The following is a 20,948-nucleotide window of genomic DNA, read 5'->3' on the forward strand; positions in this document are numbered from 1 at the left end:
TGCCTAGAGACTAAGGAAAACATTTGTTTTTAATTGCAGTGGAAGCAATGTTAAAATACAGTCTGCTGCTTAAGGAGACAGGTGTCAAATAACATCTTTAGGCTATTGGCATAAAATCTCAATTATGGCTATAGCCAAACTGCATATGTAAATCTTTATAAGTTACAGTAGTTACCATCATTATTAATTGTTGTGATGCTGCCGACAGTAAAAGCTTCTGCATCTGGTGAGTAAGTGCAGTCTTTTACGTCTGTGTCCTGGAGAAGATTAAAAAATGCCTGTGGATAAAAGGACATACAGTATATGTTAAATATTCCCCTGTAAAATGAGTTTTTGGTTGTATCACATACAATATAGAAGTTACAAAATTTAATGGATGATATGATTACCCATTATTTTCGGTACTAACAAAGTATTAAATGGTTGACATAAAATGTAAATATAACCATTGTTCATCTAAATCAAATGTGGTATAGTACTGTATATATTCTGAAAAGTGAGTTTTGGAACCAATAGCTTTTGTTTCCTTTTAAATGTCTCTCAATATATTTTTAATCATTTTGAAATGTGCCTGTATGGAAATAGAAATAAACACGCATTTATTAAAGTTAATTTTTATCAAAGACATTTACAAACAGAAGTGTCAATTGTCAAGACAATCAAATGTATATTAATATTAAATGTCCCATATGTGCAATGATGTGAAAATATGTTAAACTTTTAGAAAACTGGTTAAACTTAAAACATTTGTCTATATCTTGTCATATGCTTTTGTGCTCTATAGTTTTTATTTGTTTGTGTATTTAAATTAATAATTCATATTTTAATGTTTTGGAAGAATTGAAAACATTTTTTTTAAAGATTATGTTTTGCAATTAGAATCCTGGATATAGTGTAAATGGATAAACCGTAGTGGAACATCTTAGTTAAGAAAAGTGCAGGAGTACAAAGATTCTGTCATGATGCTTTTATAACAAAATGTAATTTCACAGATTTTCACAAGAAACCTGTTGGGAGATAAGGACTCTTCTCAATTATTACCATATGAATTATTCAGTTTCCAGATATCACATTTCTTAATATACTCATGGTAAGCATGCCTGCTAGTCCTTTTAAAACAGCAAAACCCCTCTGGTGAATGAGCATTTGATTGAGTAATGCTGTAAAATAATGATAGTGGGAAAAATGGCCTACTGTATATTAATGCCTGCACAATGCAGACATTGGAACAGTCTGTGGAACATTCGTCTCACAAAAACAAATGTCCATTATTTTATACCTGAGACAGTTTTTATTAGAGGTTAACCCAACATTATGTTCACATCAAGGCATCTTATAAAATATTAACAGCAAATGTTGACTAGGAAGTACTAGAAATTTCTTTTTGGTGAAAGGATTTACACATGCCAGCATTTAATGATTTAATGAAATTAAAAAGTTTGACTTCCAATGTTTAAGGGGGCAGAAATATAACTTAAATTATTGCCTAGAGAAAAACAAGAAGAAGAGCTTTGAAATACAATTGAAATAAAGAAAATGAAATCTTTAAAAGGCCCTGAGATCCAGACCATATTGTTCTGAGCATTTTTAATTTCTCCTTGCTTTTTGTAACTAATAGCACCTGATAACTATGAAAACTAAGCAATGTCTTGAAACAGGAAGTAGTTTGTGAAAAAAACAATGTTCTCATATGAGGACACTGGGTTTATTTTCATATGAGGACAGCGGGGTAACATTTTAAAATTACCTTACTGCAAATCACAAGAAGGTCACCATTGTGTAGCACTGTCATTTTCAGTATAAGAACCTTGTAGTGCAAACAAAAACTGTCAGCATGCAAAACTACAATCGGTATGCAAAGTTAGAAACTTCCAATGCAAACAAAAAATGATGTTATCATTCAAAACTGCAATCAGTATGCAAAAAGTTAGAAACTTTCAGTGCAAACAAAACTGATGTCATCATTCAAAACAATAGTTTACATTCTCCAGTCGGTCCCTAAAAAGTCTTGTCTAATAACTAGTGCGAAACAGTTGTGTTCACTTTCTCATTTTGAAGAATCTGTTACTAGTGATAAGGTCACAAATTATAATGGAAGGCGGTCCTGACTCCCGTGAAGTGCATAATTTAGGATCCTATGCAGACGGTATAATTTAGAAGAGACTGGAGAAGGACAATGAAAACACGGTGAGGAGTGGACAGGATGATGAACAGGAGGTGGTGCCGACAGTGATCCAGGTGCACGGGGGGAGCGTAAGCAAACAAGTCCAAATGAGGGAAGTCCAAATGGGAAACTAGGGTGCAGTCTAGGGTCCAGGTGCCGGGAGATCCATCCAAGACAAACAGTTAAAACCAAGAACATGATCAGGGACAGGAACAGGAACAGGAAAAAGAAAGTTACAAACAGGGTAACGAGGCTCCGAGCCCAGGACGCCGTTCTGAAGCCTATGCCCTCAAGCTGTGGGCGTGGGGCGACATGATGCTAGGCGGGCCTTCGGGTGCCGTCTTCCAATGCACAGCACTGAGCTTTGGAGGCACGGGGTTTAAATAATAAAGGGGGAACAAGGGACAGGTGAATGTAATAATGAAACTAAAATACAAAAGGGTTGGAGGGCCCTCTAGAGAAGGGATGATGATCGTGACACTAATGGCAGGAATTCGTAAAGCATTGGACCAGAACATTCTAATTTGTGGATATGACACACATGACATCAAAATAGGTGCACAGAAGAAATGATAAATCTCAGCAACTGTAGTGTTGAGACATGTGCCAGTGGTAGCCAGTGACATAGCATTTATACAATGAGAAATGAGTTTCATCAACCAATGAACTGTTCAACATAGTCCAGTGGCTGCCAATCAAGTCAATCAACAGAGGTGTCATCTCCAGCCAGGAAATGAACTAAGTCAGGAGTAAACGCACTGCATACCCAACGTTCACCACGCCCACGGTCATGCTCACTGGGCTGGGTCCCGGCTCATTGTCACTGTCATCACTGTTCTGAAGTTCAGGTTCTGGTGAATCCGGTGGAGAGTAATCATCAGTTGAATTGTCATAATCACCTGGCTCAACATCTTCACCATCTGACAAATCCACTACGTCTGAGTTATCACCTATGATTGCATTTAGCACCTTTTCGGCTAATGACTGCTCAAGCTAAGACCCTGAAAACATGTTAAAATCAGTGTAAACTAATTTTATCACAGGCAATATAATATAAAATAAAAATAAACACATGCTGGATGCTGGACAGTGAGTGTAGAGCGCGATTCAAAACATGGCATGCCCACTTTTTGCTTCTATAAATGAAGCTTAAATTTAAACTTGAAGTAAACTGTTACTGTTTTCTTTACCTGAAAACCTTTTGAGTTACAATAAAACCTATATAATATCACAAAGTTTTTATTGTGTGCTGTTTAGAATTGTAATACACAGTATAATCAGAAATATCATATACTGTACAAATATGCTATAACAGTTTCAATGTGTTTACAACAAAAGTGGTAATACTGTTGCCAGTGGAAGGAAATGTTAATATGATGGAAAACGCCAGAGTTAAAAGTATTTGCCAATAATGCTTAAGACACTGGAATTTGAACTGGAATCTGAATATACCATACAGCTGGTAAAGGAACAATCTTAGTTTAAAAAATTAAAGCATAATTCTTCAGTGACACTGACACATTAAGAAGGCCTTAAAGCATAGTGTCTATTATTTCTAATGTGCCATATATGTCCCAAGTCAACATGGAACATTAAAACTCATGTACTATTGATTTTAAATATTTCATTTCATGAGTGGCTTATATAAGGCAAATGCAGTCAAAGAAATGCCCGAAGGTGCTTACTGTCAATAGCTAAATGTAAGAAACATATTTTTTGCAAATATACTCATATTATTGAAACTGATAAATAATAATCATGGGGTAAAAAAACTGTACCTTTGTTGTATTAGGTATATACCATGGCAGGCAACATAAAAAAGAAAATCAATCACAGTGTGATACACAGTGGTATATTTGCACATTCAATTCAGTCAACAGAGTGTACCATGTTTTCATGCATTCATAAATGAGCCTTGAATCGAACTGTAATGTTGCCAGTATTCCATTAACACAGGGTGTTAACCTCCCAAAGTTCCCAAAGGGCATAGTATCCTCTGTGTTTTGTTCTGACCTCGGTTACATAGTGGATCTAATTATTTAATAAACAGCATACTGTAAGTGTAGTACTTGAAACAATAGGTCTATAATAAGTCACTTTTACTGAAGTGTTTTGAGTAATCAAATGTAAAATACAGTATCTTAGGTAGCATTCTGTATTTGTCTAAGAAAATGATTAAGTTCATTATTTTATTGATTACTCAAGTTGGAAAAAAAAGATCAGATATTAAGCCCACCAAGAAGTGAGCGTGACACAACTTCATTAACACATTCCTGGGCTAGAAAATTCTAAAACCTCCAAGAACACAATGAGACTAATTGCATAAGGCTATGCCAAAGATCTTCTTTTGCAGCACATATACAGTAGCTTAATTGTGCAGTCAGGGAACTCTTAGGGAACTGTTCTATTTGTTTAATCAGAAAGGATTCTAATAACAACACAGCATTTAGAAGTATACTACCACAGCTACAAACTGATAATTGGAGGGGAAGCTGATGCAGCCGCTTCTGGGTGGCTCAACCAGTAAAGGTACCCACTCAGTGTGCAGTTTGAGACTTGTGATTCATATGGAGATGATTAAAGACTGTTTAGTATCAATAGCCAAACGTCAGTCTTCTCAGCATTTGTCAAATCTGTAACATGCACTCAGGGGTAAACACTGGAACTAGTTTCTTATTCTAAGCTATTATAACATAGCAGCAACCATCTTACCTCTATGTTATGTATTCTGCACTTTATGACTATGACTTTCATATGCTTAGAATTAAGTGTTCAGACAGTTTTTAATAATCATCTTTCTGTTGCTATGAACATGGAGCAGAAAAGCTCAAGTGAGTCATTTTCTTAAGAATGCTAATAAGAAGGGTACCCAATAAGCAGGATGCACTGGGACATTCACATAAATTTGGACATCATGTATAGGGCCGATTTTGACACCCCCAGTAATTAATTTTCTATGTTTGAGCTCTTTGTGTACAATAACAAGAATGAGATACATTTGGACTCAGGGCCTTGGTTGGAGGTCACAGTCAATTACCCACTGTCAGGGCTAGGACAATCTATCAATATGGAATCTAATGGGTGATGATGAACACTGCACTTGATAAAATGACCAATCACAGTCTGATTTTGTTTACTTAAAAGTGTTGCACAACAATTGACAATTGCTCTCTCTGCAAAGGCTTGATCTCAAAGGACCTCAGCTATAGGTAACTGATAGTAACTGATGGTAACTCAGAGAGAGACCTACATACATGTAAAATAGAATTAGGCCTAACACTTTCTCTGCAAAAAGAGAAGTCTTATGAAGAGCTCTTTCACTTGTTCTCTTGCTATCTGTGTGCAGTTTGCATGTTCTCCCTGTGTTCGCAAGGACTTCTTCCATGTGCTCTGGTTTCCTCCCGCAACCCAAAGAACATACTGTACATGGTATGTCAATTGGCTTCTATGAAAATTGGTCCTGGTGTGAGTGTGTGCATGATTGTGTCTGTGTGTGCCCTGTGGTGAAATGACTTTCTGTCCAGGGTGTATTCTGCCGTACACCCATTGCTTATTGGGATAGGCTCTGGATCCCCTGCGACCTTGTATCAGATAAAGAGGTTAGAAAATGGGTGGACGGACGTCTATACCATATGTTCATTAGTTCTAGTAAATTTCATCTCTAGACAAGTGTTATTAGAAAGTAGCTACTGTACATTTTAGTAATACTATACCTCAGATTCAGCAAATGTGATTTGATATTTAAAAATATAGCTGCAAGCAGATATTGTCAGTGCCCAAATGGATGTATTTCTTTGTTGTTACAACAAAAGAGATTAAGGGTCATAAAGATTTTTTTTCATGATAGAACGTTAGGGCTTCCTATATGGGCTCCATTATAACAGTGATCATATGAGCATGTTGTAAAGAGATTTTGTATGTGCCCTTTAAGGTTGGTGGTCATAGAAAAGGTAGTTTTTGCAAGAGCACATACTAGAAGGATTTGGAACTACTGTATATAGTTTCTTTTTAAGAATACCAGGTCAAAGGTCTCATAAGGCTACCAAATTATGTAGCCATTCAGCTGTGGAATATAATTTATACAGTATGTGTTATTATTCATTAACCCACAACACTTTGAGATAGATAAGTGTCACAACACCTGGAAATCTATACATATTAAGCATACCTGACATTTGACTGGTTAACAGTGAACATGTTTTCTAATACAGCAATTTGTTTTGAAAGGAATAGTCTATAATGTCTTAGTCTAAATACACCAAATTTTCATTACCATTAGCCGAACATATCAATGTTCCTTGTATAGGCTATTAGAAAAAAATCATGGACACTATTTAAAGCTGTACACCACATTAAAAATTACAAGATTTAAACATTATGTGATTAAGTAGTGCGACATATCAGCTTCATTCAGTGTAGGTCTCTGTTGGGTTTTGTACCACCATGATATAGTGCAATAAATATCCATTTATTTGGCATAACACAGCCCACCAAGTTTCAAACTACCATGTTCAGCAAATACTTTTCTCAGAATAAAATTCCTCAGATTTTGTCTAACGATGTGGCATACCAAAATAACTTTCACAATTTCCCAAAAATGTCTTGCCTGGCTCTTTAATAATGATGATACAGATCATTACTTCTCTTTTTGCATTTTCCTTGGAAAACACATCAGCACTGTTCCAGTTATATTTCTTATACAGGAAATATTAACTAATGCTTTAGTCACCACAATGAATTATTGCATCATCCCTTTCACATTGCTGGTCAATTCTATTATCTCGGCTTGGGCTTGGAAAATACTGTAATTTGTGCCATTTGTTTTCAATGAATTATAAAGTGCAAAACAAACATTCATTGTTAGAACTAACATTTGCATTAAACAAACAGCACAGCAGTTTGTTCAGCATCACTATTTAAAAAAGCTTTCTCTCATTTATTTATAATTAACAATGCATACACTGCAGACAGAGCTACATTAAAAGAAGCTAAATCAGGAGAAAGGCTAGTCATTTCCAATCATTCAAAATGTAAAACAAATGGTCAAAATCATATAAAACAAATATAAGGAAATAAAAAATCAGAAGCTGTAGTACAAAGGAGAGAATTGGTTTTATTGTCTAATGAATCACTTTAAAAATAAAAGGCTAATCTCAGTGCTAGGGCCCTCTCAAAACTGACCAATTAATCCACCAGACTGCCAGGAAGTCTAGTGGTCGGTGGCTGATGTTGTATATGAATATTTGGTCATCGAAAAATACAGTATTGTACATTAATACAAAAGGTAGAAGTATGTAAATGTAAACATAGATATAATTTTAAAAGTAAGAAACCACTTTTAAAGTACACTGAAACACATCAAAACAGCACACATATTGTAATTTAGACGAACTAGTGTTCCAAGGCAGATCTTGTTTACAGTATTTGAGGCAATCAGTGACATCAAATCTCTTTACAATATTTAATTGTCCTTTTACATTATCTTACTGAAGAGAAACAATCATCATAATATGTAGTAGTTCAGGTGGGTAGCTGCGTCAACATGCGTAGGCTGCAAATGAACAAGTAATAGGTTTATTCCATGCTGAAAAAAAGAAGAAAGAGAACATAATGTTTCGGCCGTGGAGCCTTCTTCAGGTGTCACACCTGAAGAAGGCTCCACGGCCGAAACGTTGTGTTCTCTTTCTTCTTTTTTTCAGCATGGAATAAACCTATCATAATAATATGTCCAATGTAAGGCCTTACTATAAATAAATTATAAAAATGTTTTTCTAAAATGCTGCAAATCACAGTAACATAGAGAGGGTTATAAAGAAGAGGCCACTCTGTCCATCTAGCCCATATGGAATGTAAATAAAAAGTTTATGAGGTGATCCAAGCTCAATCTTGCTTGTTTCCAACTACCAACAGTACATACAAATATAACTCTTCTTGCTTACTCACTTGCACTATTTTTCACAAGACTGAAATAAAAAAAATACTAGATGAAATCATTTGACCACTTTCCAAAATTATCAAAAAGATTTGGAATTGATACAATTTATTTTTATTTTGTGCTTTCCTTAAAAAAACTCCCATCTTCCTTTTTTAATGTATCTACCATTGCATCCAAGAGTTTTATAGGCATTTCTTACTGCCTATTCCTAATCATTATGCTTTATTTAAAAGAAGGCATCTTTTCTTAACACTTTCAACATTTAATTTTTTATAATACAAGGCTAGAAAGGTTTAATTTGAAACTATGTGTTTCTAAGAAATCTGAGATTGTTCTTAAAACTGTTTTTCTTAACAAAAATGTATAAGATTACTATGAATTATACTGAATTTAACACAATTAAATATTATTGTAGCTAAACATGAACTTTTATCATTTACTTTCTGTTTTTAATAACATGCACAAAATAATACCTACAGTACAAAGAAAATGCTGTATCTAATTCAGGGTAGGGGGGGCAGCTGGAGGCTATCCAAGAATGCAATGGTCCATTGTAAGAAACACACACAGACATAAATGCACTCACACCAGTGCCAAGTTTCCCAGCATCCAGCAACCTGCACATACTGTATGTATTTAGACTGAGTAAATGTGTTTTCACCAAGAGGAAACTCACACAAATATGGGTAGAACATAAAAACTCCATGCTGAGAACTTAAATCCCTTTCCTATTTATCCTTTGGTATTTACATCAATTTTTTTCATCATGGGAGAAGAGTAATGATATTCCTGTGATATTCCTGTTTCCTATAATTTTCTCCAGCCTGTTAACTATAGGAAATGGTAACAAAGGTAGTGTCTCTCTTACTAACATCTTTAGGACCCCCATCAGTAAAGGATGCTGAAGGAAAGCACTACCTGGCATGAATAATGTAGTTTTTCAAATAGTAATATAGTGCCTCCATAGAAGATATTTTAAATGTGTGATTCCCTTCTGTTTCCAGGATTCAAACATGACGATCTTACCAGTGATTTTATTATCTGGACTATCTAAATAGGGGAGTGTGAAAAAAAGATGAAGGTCAAATTTCAGACTTGTGTTTATTATTGAAACAAATATGTTTCATAGTATTTTCCTGTCTGAACTAATTATGATTAATAAACGGCACTGAATATTTTATTGAAAGGCCATACATTATTGAAAGAAAGCAGATTAAAAGTTTAGTGTTTCTTGACCAGACAATTTAACATGAAATTTAGTGGGCATGGCATGGGGAATTACTGTGATAAATTACATTCTATCATTACTCATTCGTACTGTGACTAAGAAACAAATATTTTGGAGATGGGTACAGCAACATTTGAGTGACCCAGAAGTCTTTTTCTTAATTCTTTTCTTAACATAACTTCTGGATATTTGGCTAAAAAATCAATGTTAGAAAGCAAGGCCTCACTATCATGATATCACAATTTTATCCTATTATGCTAGTATAATGCCTAGATATTATCCTGAACAGCTGAATGTGGATTGTTATTGGAAATGATTTTTTTTACAAATACTTAAAGAAAAATATATACTAGAACAGTAATGGCATTTATAGAAATTACCATCCTTTGTTATTTGTTGTTGAAAGTTAACTTTTCTATTTCAATGCATGTTGAAAGTGGCTAGATGAGACAACAAAGACAACAGTGAAGAGAAATTTGTGCTCATAACCCATCTTAATGTCCTGTAGTGTGTTGTCCTTCTTTCATATAACATAAAGAAGTACAAAGTTTAAATATTGTTCACAGTAACTAAACAAAACAGATACATGGATTTATTTTTACAAAACAGGATTAATTTATTAATGGGATTACCAGATTCAGATGCTCAAGATGTACTGCAGGGTGAACCCAGCAGAGCTTCTGATCAGATTGATGTTCTGACTCATCAATATGCATTTCCCACATTAAGTCACTTTCATCTGGGATTTGTAAGCAATATTTAAAACAACTACTGCATTATTTGTATCACGTCAGATGATTAAAAAACAAAGTTAAGGATGCAAACCTCACGTACTGTAGATAGGATGCCCCTCTTGTGGCCCAATAGAGCTGTCAATTAAGTGAAATATGAAGGTAGTCTTCAGTGTTGTAATATATTCTGTTAATAATACATATTGAACCAAAAGGTATGGTTGGTGAGTTGAAGTCTACATGCAATTATGTACTTGCATTGGAAAAACAGTAACACCTTGCGTATTTATTTTTGTTTCCTGAATGTTGAAACAAACTCATGTGTTTGCACAATTACCTCTTCAAGCGTGCCAGCTGAAATCCCATAACCACGGAGATGTAGGTTTTCCATATTTGCATCCAGATTTTGGAAGAGTCTCTTGTATTGGCTGTTATCTAGTGTGGCTGGAATGATGTAAGTTAATTCACCACCAAAACTGTCTTTTAGGAAAGCATCTGGTATCTGGCTTTTTATTAGAGATGTAACAGTCTGTTCAACATGGGAGCCCCCATGTCCAGGTAGAGTGTTCTGAAAAGGAAAATAAATCAATGTTGTTGTTTATTTCAATGTGTATTCTTCCTGTATTGTTTATCCACAATGAAATTCTTAGTATTTGCACATTTATATCCCAAATCTTAAAACCATTGTTCATAGCTTAAAATGTTTAAAAAGCTTAAAATATATGAAAAATGATTTGCAAATCTGTGAGATTTATTAAAAAAGTAACATATAACCATAATGAGATCATGGCTAAAGCAATTAATTAATGTATGAAAGCACATATTGAGATTTTCCAGATATGGCCTACATTTTTAAATTATCAGCTACTGTACTTACAATATTAAAATTAATGTATTCTTGATGCCTTAATTATTGTGTATAACTGAAATTATTTACTGTAAAAAAGAACAGAAAAAATACTGCAGGATCAGAAACCTGAAAAATACAAAAAGCTGAACAATATCAGACCTTGATATTACCAGACAAAAGCAACTGTAATATACTGTAACTGTGTTCAGAAATATAATGTGTTTAGAATCAAAGCAAGGGTGTCTACATTAAGGGGGGGCAAAATAAATAGAAGGTTTATCCAATCATATCATAAAGAAATGGCCATTATAACATTATTATAGTGTAATATTTTGTGTTGTGTAGTTGTGAAATTGTTTTAATAGATATTTGTTTATCCTGTCCATCAAGATTTTACTTTTATTTTATTACTCTTACACCAGACTGAACCACAGTACATAAAGAACTCACCTGCCATTCCTGACATGCCTCAAATCCATAAGGTACTGTATACACTTGAGTATTTCATTTTGTAATAATATTATAAAAATATTATACTTGTAGAAGAATAAACCAAAACGTTTAGTTTCTACTTTCTGTTTTTCAGCATGGAATTAACCGTCCCTGTTCCATATTATACAAATACTTATTAATTTAACTTTTTTTTTTCTTTGTGAAATTTTGAGGTTATTTTTTTAATTTCCTGTCAACAAACCCACACAGACTCTTCCTCTGACCATTTCCACAAATCAAATAGATGATATTAAGACACTATTCATTGGCTCCACACTTCTAAAAATAAATATACAGTACATTTTATTTAATTGATTTGAGTGACATTTCAGAAAACTCTCCTCAATTAATTTAGGACTCTGGAAGTAAGGGGCAAGGTGGCAACCATGTGAATAGCTTTTTGCCAATACAATTGATGTCTTTCCTAAAGCATAAGAGTTACAATTTCAAGAACAAGAAGCAAACATAACAACAAGAGATAAACTGGCAAATCAAAACTGCAGAAGTTAAAAAAATACAAAAGATGATCTTTTCAACAGATTGTGTGATTGATTGTTTGAAGTTATAGATCATCTGAATTTAGTCAATGAGCCCATGAGAAATTACCAAATGCCATGCCTGAGGAGCTTTTCAAGAAATGCTGTTCATTGAACTTGTACACTGTATAAAAACTGAAATTTGTCAGGTTTCTCATCTGTGTTTAGCAGATATGCTAAATTTAGAAAATTCATCCAGATGAATGTGTTTCAGTTTGTCGGAAGCAAGGTAGAAAGCAAGGAAATATCCTTACACAAGCAGGATTAGGATTATCTTTATCTTTCCCTAAAAAAAACACTTGTATTTTGTTCACGTTTTTAAGCATGTAATATAAAAAGTTTTCTCAATCAAGGATCATTGTAATGATTATAAGCAATCCATAAGATTATTTTTGCTTGTGTTTGGCTTACTGTTGTTATGAGAGTTAGACTGTAGCCTGGGCTGTAGACTTGCTTCAAGTAGGCAGGGGGCCCGCAGCACTTGAGTCTCCCTTGTTCCAGGATAGCAATCCGATCACTGATGATCTCTGCCTCATCCAGATGGTGTGTGGTGAGGATAATAGTATTTCCTGTGGAAGGAATTAAACAGCTTTTCTTTAGCTTTGTTCAAAACCCTTCTTTTTGAAATCATTTTTTGGACCATCATTTTGAATCATTTTCTCTACACTACCCAGCATAATGTAGGATGTTAAGAAACCAATTTTTTCCAGCCACAAAATAACCTTCAGACAAAGGACATACAGTAGCTAATCACCATTAAGGAGTATACTGTATGCACAGGACTTGTTATGGTCTTAAATGTTATGGTCTTACAAAATGTAAACCTTAGTACTTTGCTTATATAAGTTCATTAAATTTTTTGTAAAACAGGCTTTCAAACATATTTGATCGCTTTGATAATTATTTCATATTTCACCATTTACAACAAACTTTTAACCTTTTAACATAAAGGATGTTTCTTTATGTTTATAAACAGACTTCAGAATAAATACTTGTACAGCACATCAATGAAATTGTGTTAACTGGATTGATAGTTTGTATTTCTGGAAAGTAATGCATAATTGGACATTTATTACAACACTCATTTTGAATGCTTTTATCAGTTCAGTACTATATTTATAGACAATTTGGACAGTTTTTGAATGAATTTTGGATTTCCAACTGTCCACTTTTATGACATACAAAAATGTCTTCACAATTCAAAAGAAATGTCTTTGAGTGAGATATTCATGTGTTCTTCCTGTCACAGTCCAACATAATTGATACAAATGTGCAGCAAGAATTTCAAAGCATTCTACTTATAAGTGTAAATCAGAAGATGCCAAAGAGCTGCCATGTCATATTCAATTTTCTAAACTGACAAAGGTAATGTGCATGTACAGTTTGACAGTAGAAGCGATGTTTCTTTGGTTAAGAGCTCTTTTTGAAATAAAAAGTACACCTTTCCCTAATGGGAAGCCAATACAAAATAAAAATTAAAGTAAAAAATGATAAATCAGTAAATTATAAATCGGACAAAGACAATTTTGTGAATTTCAAACATTTCAGAGGTATGTTTTTTTCATTTCATACACCTTTTATCTGTAGTAATAATAACCAGTAAGATGTTTTTCATTATTATGTTTTCTGTAACCAACATATTGTAACGCAACGGGGGCGCAGGTGGGCGCCCTTGCCGCATTAGGTCGGCCCCGCACGTCACCTGCTCTGGTACGCCGGCTCTTACACAGTGCCTGTCGGCCGTAAGCGTTACAATATATTTTATTTATGTTATTACCTTAACCCTCACAATTTGCTGCATCATGGACAGATTATAGTATATAAGCATTTCTCTTCTCCTAATCCTAAAGGGAAAACCATGTCATATTTAGATTTAAAAAAATCTCTATTGGCCTTCCAAGAAATAAATGTCATTTTGAATATGTGCATTGTTAATGTAAAGAAAATATGGGAGCTATTGCAGATTCTGCCTTACTATGCTATAAAAACACATTGATTAAAAGTTACAGTACATCAAGCCTCAAGAAAAAAATGGTTGCATTATAATCATATGCAAACACGTTTAGTGCTTTAGAGAAGCTCACTGATATGCACTTTCTCTTTAACTAATTTCCCATGACAACAGCTGATATGGCTGAAATACAATCAGTTGTGAATGAATTTTGTAGTACAGTGAGTAGACATCGCGAGACAACAGAACGAGAGAGAAGAAGGCGGGAATATATGGTGTAAGGGCGTTATTTGTGTAGTTAATAAAATGGTTAAAATAATATAAGAACAGTTTTTATTAAGATACACAACATTTATGGCGACGAGAGATGAGTGCTTGACGAACTCAAAGCGAGCAGAACACTGCAGATTTTAGTTCTCTTGCTGGTGGAAACAAACTTTTGAATTTTCGGACTGTTCATTTAGCTTGCGCCATGGAAGATATGGCAGCCGCGCCGATAAGCTTTCCTTATGCCCAGCTTTCTCCTCCGCTTCCACTGAACCTCGGAGCTCCGGATTTGTATACGGAATACAAGATATGGATGATGTTGTAGTACATGCGGGAAATGAAGAACAACTAGAACAGAGGCTCAGGTAAGTATTCCAAAGATTCCAAGACCTGAGAATGTTGCACTTTTGCGCTCGTTCTTAGGCACTTGTGGATTTCTGATGAAATTCATTCCTAATTATGCAGATATGTCAGAACCCCTTAGAAAACTAACGAGGAAAGGACAGAAGTGGGAATGGACATCGGAAACTGAGAAAGCCTTTGCCGAGTTGAAAAGAGCACTTCTAACTGAACCATGTCTGGCATACTTCAAACTAGATGCCCAAACAGTAGTGATCAGTGACGCGAGTCCTGTAGGACTTGGAGCAGTATTGCTACAAAGACTAAGAATACATGTTATGCCTATGCACAAATTAGTCCACTTCAGTGTGTTGGCTACTTCGAGGCACAGCTGAAATGGTAGGAAAATGTAATAAAGGACTTTCTGACGTGCAGGAAGTGCCGAGTCCTCAGACAGTGGAGAGTACATCCGTAGGAGAGCCAGTAACTTTACCCAGAAGTGAAGTAACAACCAGAAGTGGCAGGGTTATCAGGAAACCAGCTCGTTACAGAGACATTTAAAAATATAGGACTTGCATAGCTCTCCAAATGTTAAATTGCCCTATTTTGTTTGTGTTATCTACAGTATGTAGATGTTGCTTAGACTGCTAGAAATGAGGCGATATTTAGAAGTGACTTAAGTAGAAATCGAACTAAAATTTGAGTTGGTACGCATAGAAATTGTTGTAAAAAAATAAGTTGAATGTGTTGAATAGAAATGGAAGGTTTTATATACATTTTGTTGGAATAGTTAATAACTGTTTACTGTGTGTTGATATAGAATTGTTACAATTGTATGGTAAAGTTATGGACTTTAAAAATAACAAAGGAGGGGATGTGGTATAGTGAGTAGACATCGTGAGACAACAGAACGAGAGAGGAGAAGGCGGGCATATATGGTGTAAGGGCGTGATTTGTGTAGTTAATAAAATAGTTAAAATAATATAAGAATGGCTCTTTATTAAGATACACAACAAATTTAATAAATTTACTACTTAGGTAGTGCATTTAGGTAGTTGTACTGTGTCATCTGCTGTACTTTGTATGACCTGAGAGATCAGCACAAATAAGAATTCCAATGTATATATACTGTAACGCAACGGGGGCTCCGGCGGGCGCCCTTGCCGCATCTGGTCGGCCCCATCCCGACTGAGGCTCGAACCCGGGACTTCCGCGTCTCTCTGCAGCGACCTAGCCCCGTGAGCTAAAGAGAGATCTCTCAGCAGCCCAGTAGCTGTAGTCCTGCTATCACAGGGAAGGGCGGTGACGTCACCTGCTCTGGTACGCCGGCTCTTACACAGTACCTGTCGGCCGTAAGCGTTACACTCTCCCCCGCTTAAATCGCCGTCCCCGGCGAAGGGCTATCCCACCCCGCTTCTGACACCAATGTAACGCAACGGGGGCTCAGGCGGGCGCCCTTGCCGCATCTGGTCGGCCCCATCCCGACTGAGGCTCGAACCCGGGACTTCCGCGTCTCTCTGCAGCGACCTAGCCCCGTGAGCTAAAGAGAGATCTCTCGCAGCCCAGTAGCTGTAGTCCTGCTATCACAGGGAAGGGCGGTGACGTCACCTGCTCTGGTACGCCGGCTCTTACACAGTACCTGTCGGCCGTAAGCGTTACAATACTTTAAAAATAAACTCATCTACACTACATATGGATCTGAAGAGTAAGAACGCCAGTTAATTGGAATGAAGTATTACTTCAGGAAGGTTCTAGCCCTGATGTTTTTTCAATTTAATTATAAAATTGTAATGTGATAGCAATTGCAAGGAAAAATGGTTCTCCACCAATATCACCAAAATCTTCAAAACCACCAAAATCTTCAAAAACTGAAGATTTACACTTGATGAACAGCAGATGTTTTTTATGTACCGTTCATTGGATACTGACATTTTATATGATTCTTGCTTGCTATACTGTAAATAGTTTGACGTGCAGCCCGCGATATTAAAGAAAGTTCATGATATGTTTAATAGTTCTCTACCAAAACAATACAGTACAATAGGTATTGAAGCTGTTAGGGATAGAACTAAGAAGGGTTAAGGAATTTTCTTATATTTTCTCTGCTCTGTTATTGTTCTTAATTTTATTTTTATGTGCTTTTTATGAATTGTAAAAATCTATGAGATTAGATTATTACTTTTTAAAAATAAAATGCACTGTATTGCTGTTTTTGATGTTGCTGTTATTAATTTTTGGGGTAAGACATGTTCTTGTTAAATGCAAGTGGTTATTGTTAAATTATTAATTTTAAGGAGCGTGAATTAGCACTTATGGTTTGGGTTAATTTTAGATTGATAACCATTAGGATTAGAGATATGGTATTAGAGTTTGGGAGTTTGTATTATATCTACAGCATGGGGGGGGGGGGGGGGGGTGCAGAGTTAAGGTTACGGTTAGGGATATAGGTTAGGAGCAGTTGGTTTTGCTTGCAGGGCTAAAATTGTGAATAGGTTTATGATTTATGATATGATTAGAAAAAGGTATAGTATTTGTATAAGGTATATCTTTAGTATACAGTATGCTTGGGATGTGGGTTATGGCTTAATTTAATATTAAAAATACACATGTATAGTGATAAAACTAGAATCACGTAGAGGTTAAGGTTTATTACTCCAAATTTGATTTTAGATTTTTAGGTGAAGGTAAAAGAATTGGAATGAAGGAAATACTGCACATTACTGGTACAGTTTCTTCAAGTCTGATTACAACAGAATTGTTTGATTACTGAATCATATTTCAGCTCCAAGTATGCTAAGTAGCAGAAGGAAATTCATGCAGTTCTCTTTCTGTCCATGGTTTATGCAACATAACTAATAGACCATCATTATGCATGATTAATAACAATGCTTTTCATTAGTGTTTCTTGGTGCTTCATGCAGAAATGCATATTTATAGATCTTCATTGTTTAAAGAATGGTATTCCATCTGAATTTTTCTTTTAATTCAGTGCTCATTAGTTTTCTGCAATGTTCTGTTTATTTTTGCTTCAGACTGGTGTTTGACATGGTAAATAAATGCTGCTAGAATAATAGCCTCTTTTTTAAATGCCAAATAAGAATACTGGACATGGAGGAAAATAGTAGTGTTTAACAGGGTCAAGCCCATAACAGCTGTGTGCATAGTAACTGAAGCCCACTCTTTAACAATATTTATTTGCCATAGGCCACATAAGGTTTTATTCAAGTGCAAATGTTTTGGTTTCATTCAAAATAAGTGTTTATATTCAGCTTACATTAAGAATAAGAAGATGCAGCAAATTTTAGAAGTAACATAGAAAATTCCCACTAAAAGTTCTGAAGAGTCGGGTGCTTAATTTGGGAGTTAGTATTGGCATGAATTATTGCAAAACATGTCATAACTGTTATGCCCCAACGAGCTCCAGCACTGCTGCATTAGCTCCATCAATTGCCAATGCACATTCCACACATGCTGGAGACTCAATGGGGCATAACAATAACACAAAGAGTGTGGTATAATGTGAATGTTTTGTATAAGTACAGTATGTATTCTTTACTTATTGCACAGATTATACATATTAATTGGAACACTTGCCCACTAAATTTGAAGTTTCTGGTAGCTGTTTGCACACAGTTTTGTCATATGCAAGTCCAAAAGATGGATCACCTCCTTCCTGTAACACTTCAGTGACTTCTGTAAATGCATAGCATGTCATTGTAGGAAAAGCTGCAATCAGGATTCGGGTGTTGTTCTCCTTGTCTGGTTAAATGAAGTGTTGGAGTTATGTAGACTAGGTGCAGAGTTGTTAACGTCAGAACATCATGTTTGTCCTTTCAGAAGAGAATCATTATACTGTATGTCCACCACTCCATCTGATTATTTGACCTTTCTTCAGTTTTATGGATCTTTTCTTTGCCATTTGTCACAAAGCAGTATTTTTCTCATCAGCAGCTCCTTTGCCTAAGATACACTGGTGTAAATGTCTACATAGAACTATCCCCTAGCATCCTGCATTTTGTTTAGCAACTAATTCTAAGTGCAAATTCCAATAAAATATCTTATTTTCCACATGCAGCCAAATGACTGAGAAAGCAGTGTCAAGAAAATGTCTCTTCAAGCAATGGAATGGCAAAACTCAAGGTGTTAGAATCAGTTAGCTGATAATTGGTGTCTTTGTCTCCAAACCATTACTCATCTATTATAAGAACTAACTTTACCAGCTTTTCAGAAATCATTCTTTGCTTGTGACCATTTTCATGTACACCTCTGCCATCCACACATATTGAGTCTTTTGTACTGGGACAAATATGGCCTTAACTCAACTTGGCCCTGCAACTACTGTACATGTGATAAAGACAAATACAGTATTGTATATACCATTCAGTGTGTTGCCTGGATCTCTAGTCTTGGACTCTGGAAAGTCTTGGATACTGAAAAAGAATCTTATATATTTTCAGATGCCAGTTCTGAACTTCTTCAATCTGCTTACAAATGGCAGGACATAAAAGTAGACTCTGTAAATGATATAAATTATATACTGTACATATGAAGCAGATACTTCATATACTTCATTTAGTAATTTGTTAGGGTGTTCTTATAAGTTTTTATTATGGTATACCATGTGAGTAGCACTCCATTTAGTGTAGCAAAAATGAAAAAGTTAAACTTCAAAAATATAGTTTATGTATATTATGTTAAGTACAGCTTTGTGTGCTAAAATATTAAACACCATAGGAGAACATGACTAGAACATCCCATATCCCAACATCCCACCACAAGCAATGGCAGCACTGTGGAGCAGTGGTTAGAGTATTGGACTTTTAACTGGAAAGTTGTGGGTTTAAGTCATAGGAGAAACATTGCTGGTGTACCCTAGAGCATGGTACTATCCAAATTATAATACTGAGCTGTACAATATAACATATACTGTAAGGTGCAGACAAATAAATTATAAATAAGCAAAATACCCCTGTCTGTTTCTGTTATTGGGATAAAGGTTAAAGAAGAGGCACATGTTGTTGAACATTTTTTGATATACAAGCATAGTTCCTTCATTCATTATGAGTTTAAAAACCTTGATTTGTTTGACAGATGAGATCCAAGGTAGAACAGACTGCAAGTTGTCATTTGTAGAGTTTAGATACTGTTATATGATGTATACTTTCCTTTTTCTGTGTTATATTGTTTCTCTTCATTCATAGCAGGACACATTTTGCAGGGCTATGTGTTCCAGGTGTAATTTTGCAGGGCTTTGTGTTCCAGGGTGAGGGAGGCTCCACAGTATCCAGATCTTGTCAATGCTTGTCAATGGCTTATGTTGTAGAGGTTCAATACTTTGATGATTTTCTGATAAGACTTTTCTCAGGAGATGAGTCGAGGTACACACATCCTCAGCTTTAAGTAAGACCCTTGTATCATTGAATAAGCAATACTAAACCTCCTTGATGCTCGTATTGAATTCAAAACAAACAGTGTTTGAATTCAGTGGACCGCACAACTTAGATCATATGGTCAGTCTAATCAAATATTCAGACCATTGCTCACCACTGGTGGCATCTGGTGCACTAGTCAGGTCAAGAGGATGTCCTCTGGTGGCTTTGAAGGGTGCCTTCTTTAATGTAATCATCCTGGAACAACACAGGTGCTGCGTAATATTCATAGATGGGACAAAAGTTCTGTCTCCTCCCTCAGATTTCCCCAAGTGGGTGCATCCCCATTTTAATTCTCCAGGTTGTACAGTACATGTACTTGACTACCCGAATGTCATCTCTTCAGTCTAGCTCAGATGGAACTTTGTGAAATTAAATGAAAGATGAGTGTTCTAAACCACACTTAAGCTCCTGCCTTCCTGACACATTAACTCAGTAGACATGATATAATCCTTGTCGGTTGCAAGGCAATAAGTGTTGCTGGACATGCTAGGGCAGTTCTTTCTGGATGCATCCTGTTTATCCTGTTTAGAGCTTCTGCCAGCTACCAGGCCACATAGTAGAAGTGTCACAGAAAATCCTATTGGGTTTAACTTGCACTCCAACCACTGCATCTTTGGTTGCTGCAAGGAATTTGTTTCCTTGAGGAGCCTCATGGAGTCAAGTACAAGTATCTTGGCATTGGAGTGGTGGCAAAAGCCAGAAAATTGCTTTATACATTGTTTGGGTGTAGACTGTGTGGAAGACCGAGTCAAAAGGTCAAGACAGTGACTATGCACGGGAAAGGTTTTCTGTTCGCACCTAAGACCACTGTCTTAGTTGCAAACTAAAGCCTGTGATTCTTCACACCCATTCAACCAGAGAGAAATGAAACAGATTGTAGGATGCCAAATGGCTTCTTCCTGTCCTGTTTGTTTGACTTCTGACACTGTCCCTTTCCCTGTATGTTCCTTTGATATGTTAAAGTCTTGCCTACTTTTAATGTGTAAAAAGAAAAGTGTTACTTCAGTCCAGGGAGCATGTCTT

The 20,948-nt window shown here is 35.7% G+C and overlaps 1 protein-coding gene across 1 annotated transcript in view; it reads right to left on the bottom strand.

Moving 5' to 3' along the window:
* Positions 1 to 20,948, bottom strand: part of LOC148822767 (ATP-binding cassette sub-family A member 13-like) — a 128,582-nt gene that overhangs the window by 88,084 nt on the left and 19,550 nt on the right. The window contains exons 15-18 of the mRNA XM_088929549.1: positions 12,348 to 12,505; positions 10,396 to 10,626; positions 2,924 to 3,157; positions 176 to 278 (exon numbers count right to left, since the gene is read on the bottom strand). Of these exons, the coding sequence (XP_088785675.1) occupies positions 176 to 278; positions 2,924 to 3,157; positions 10,396 to 10,626; positions 12,348 to 12,505 (726 nt within the window). The remainder of the gene's footprint in view (positions 1 to 175; positions 279 to 2,923; positions 3,158 to 10,395; positions 10,627 to 12,347; positions 12,506 to 20,948) is intronic.

This window comes from Atractosteus spatula, chromosome 12, assembly GCF_055471065.1.
Source record: "Atractosteus spatula isolate fAtrSpa1 chromosome 12, fAtrSpa1.hap1, whole genome shotgun sequence".
NCBI lineage: Eukaryota > Metazoa > Chordata > Actinopteri > Semionotiformes > Lepisosteidae > Atractosteus > Atractosteus spatula.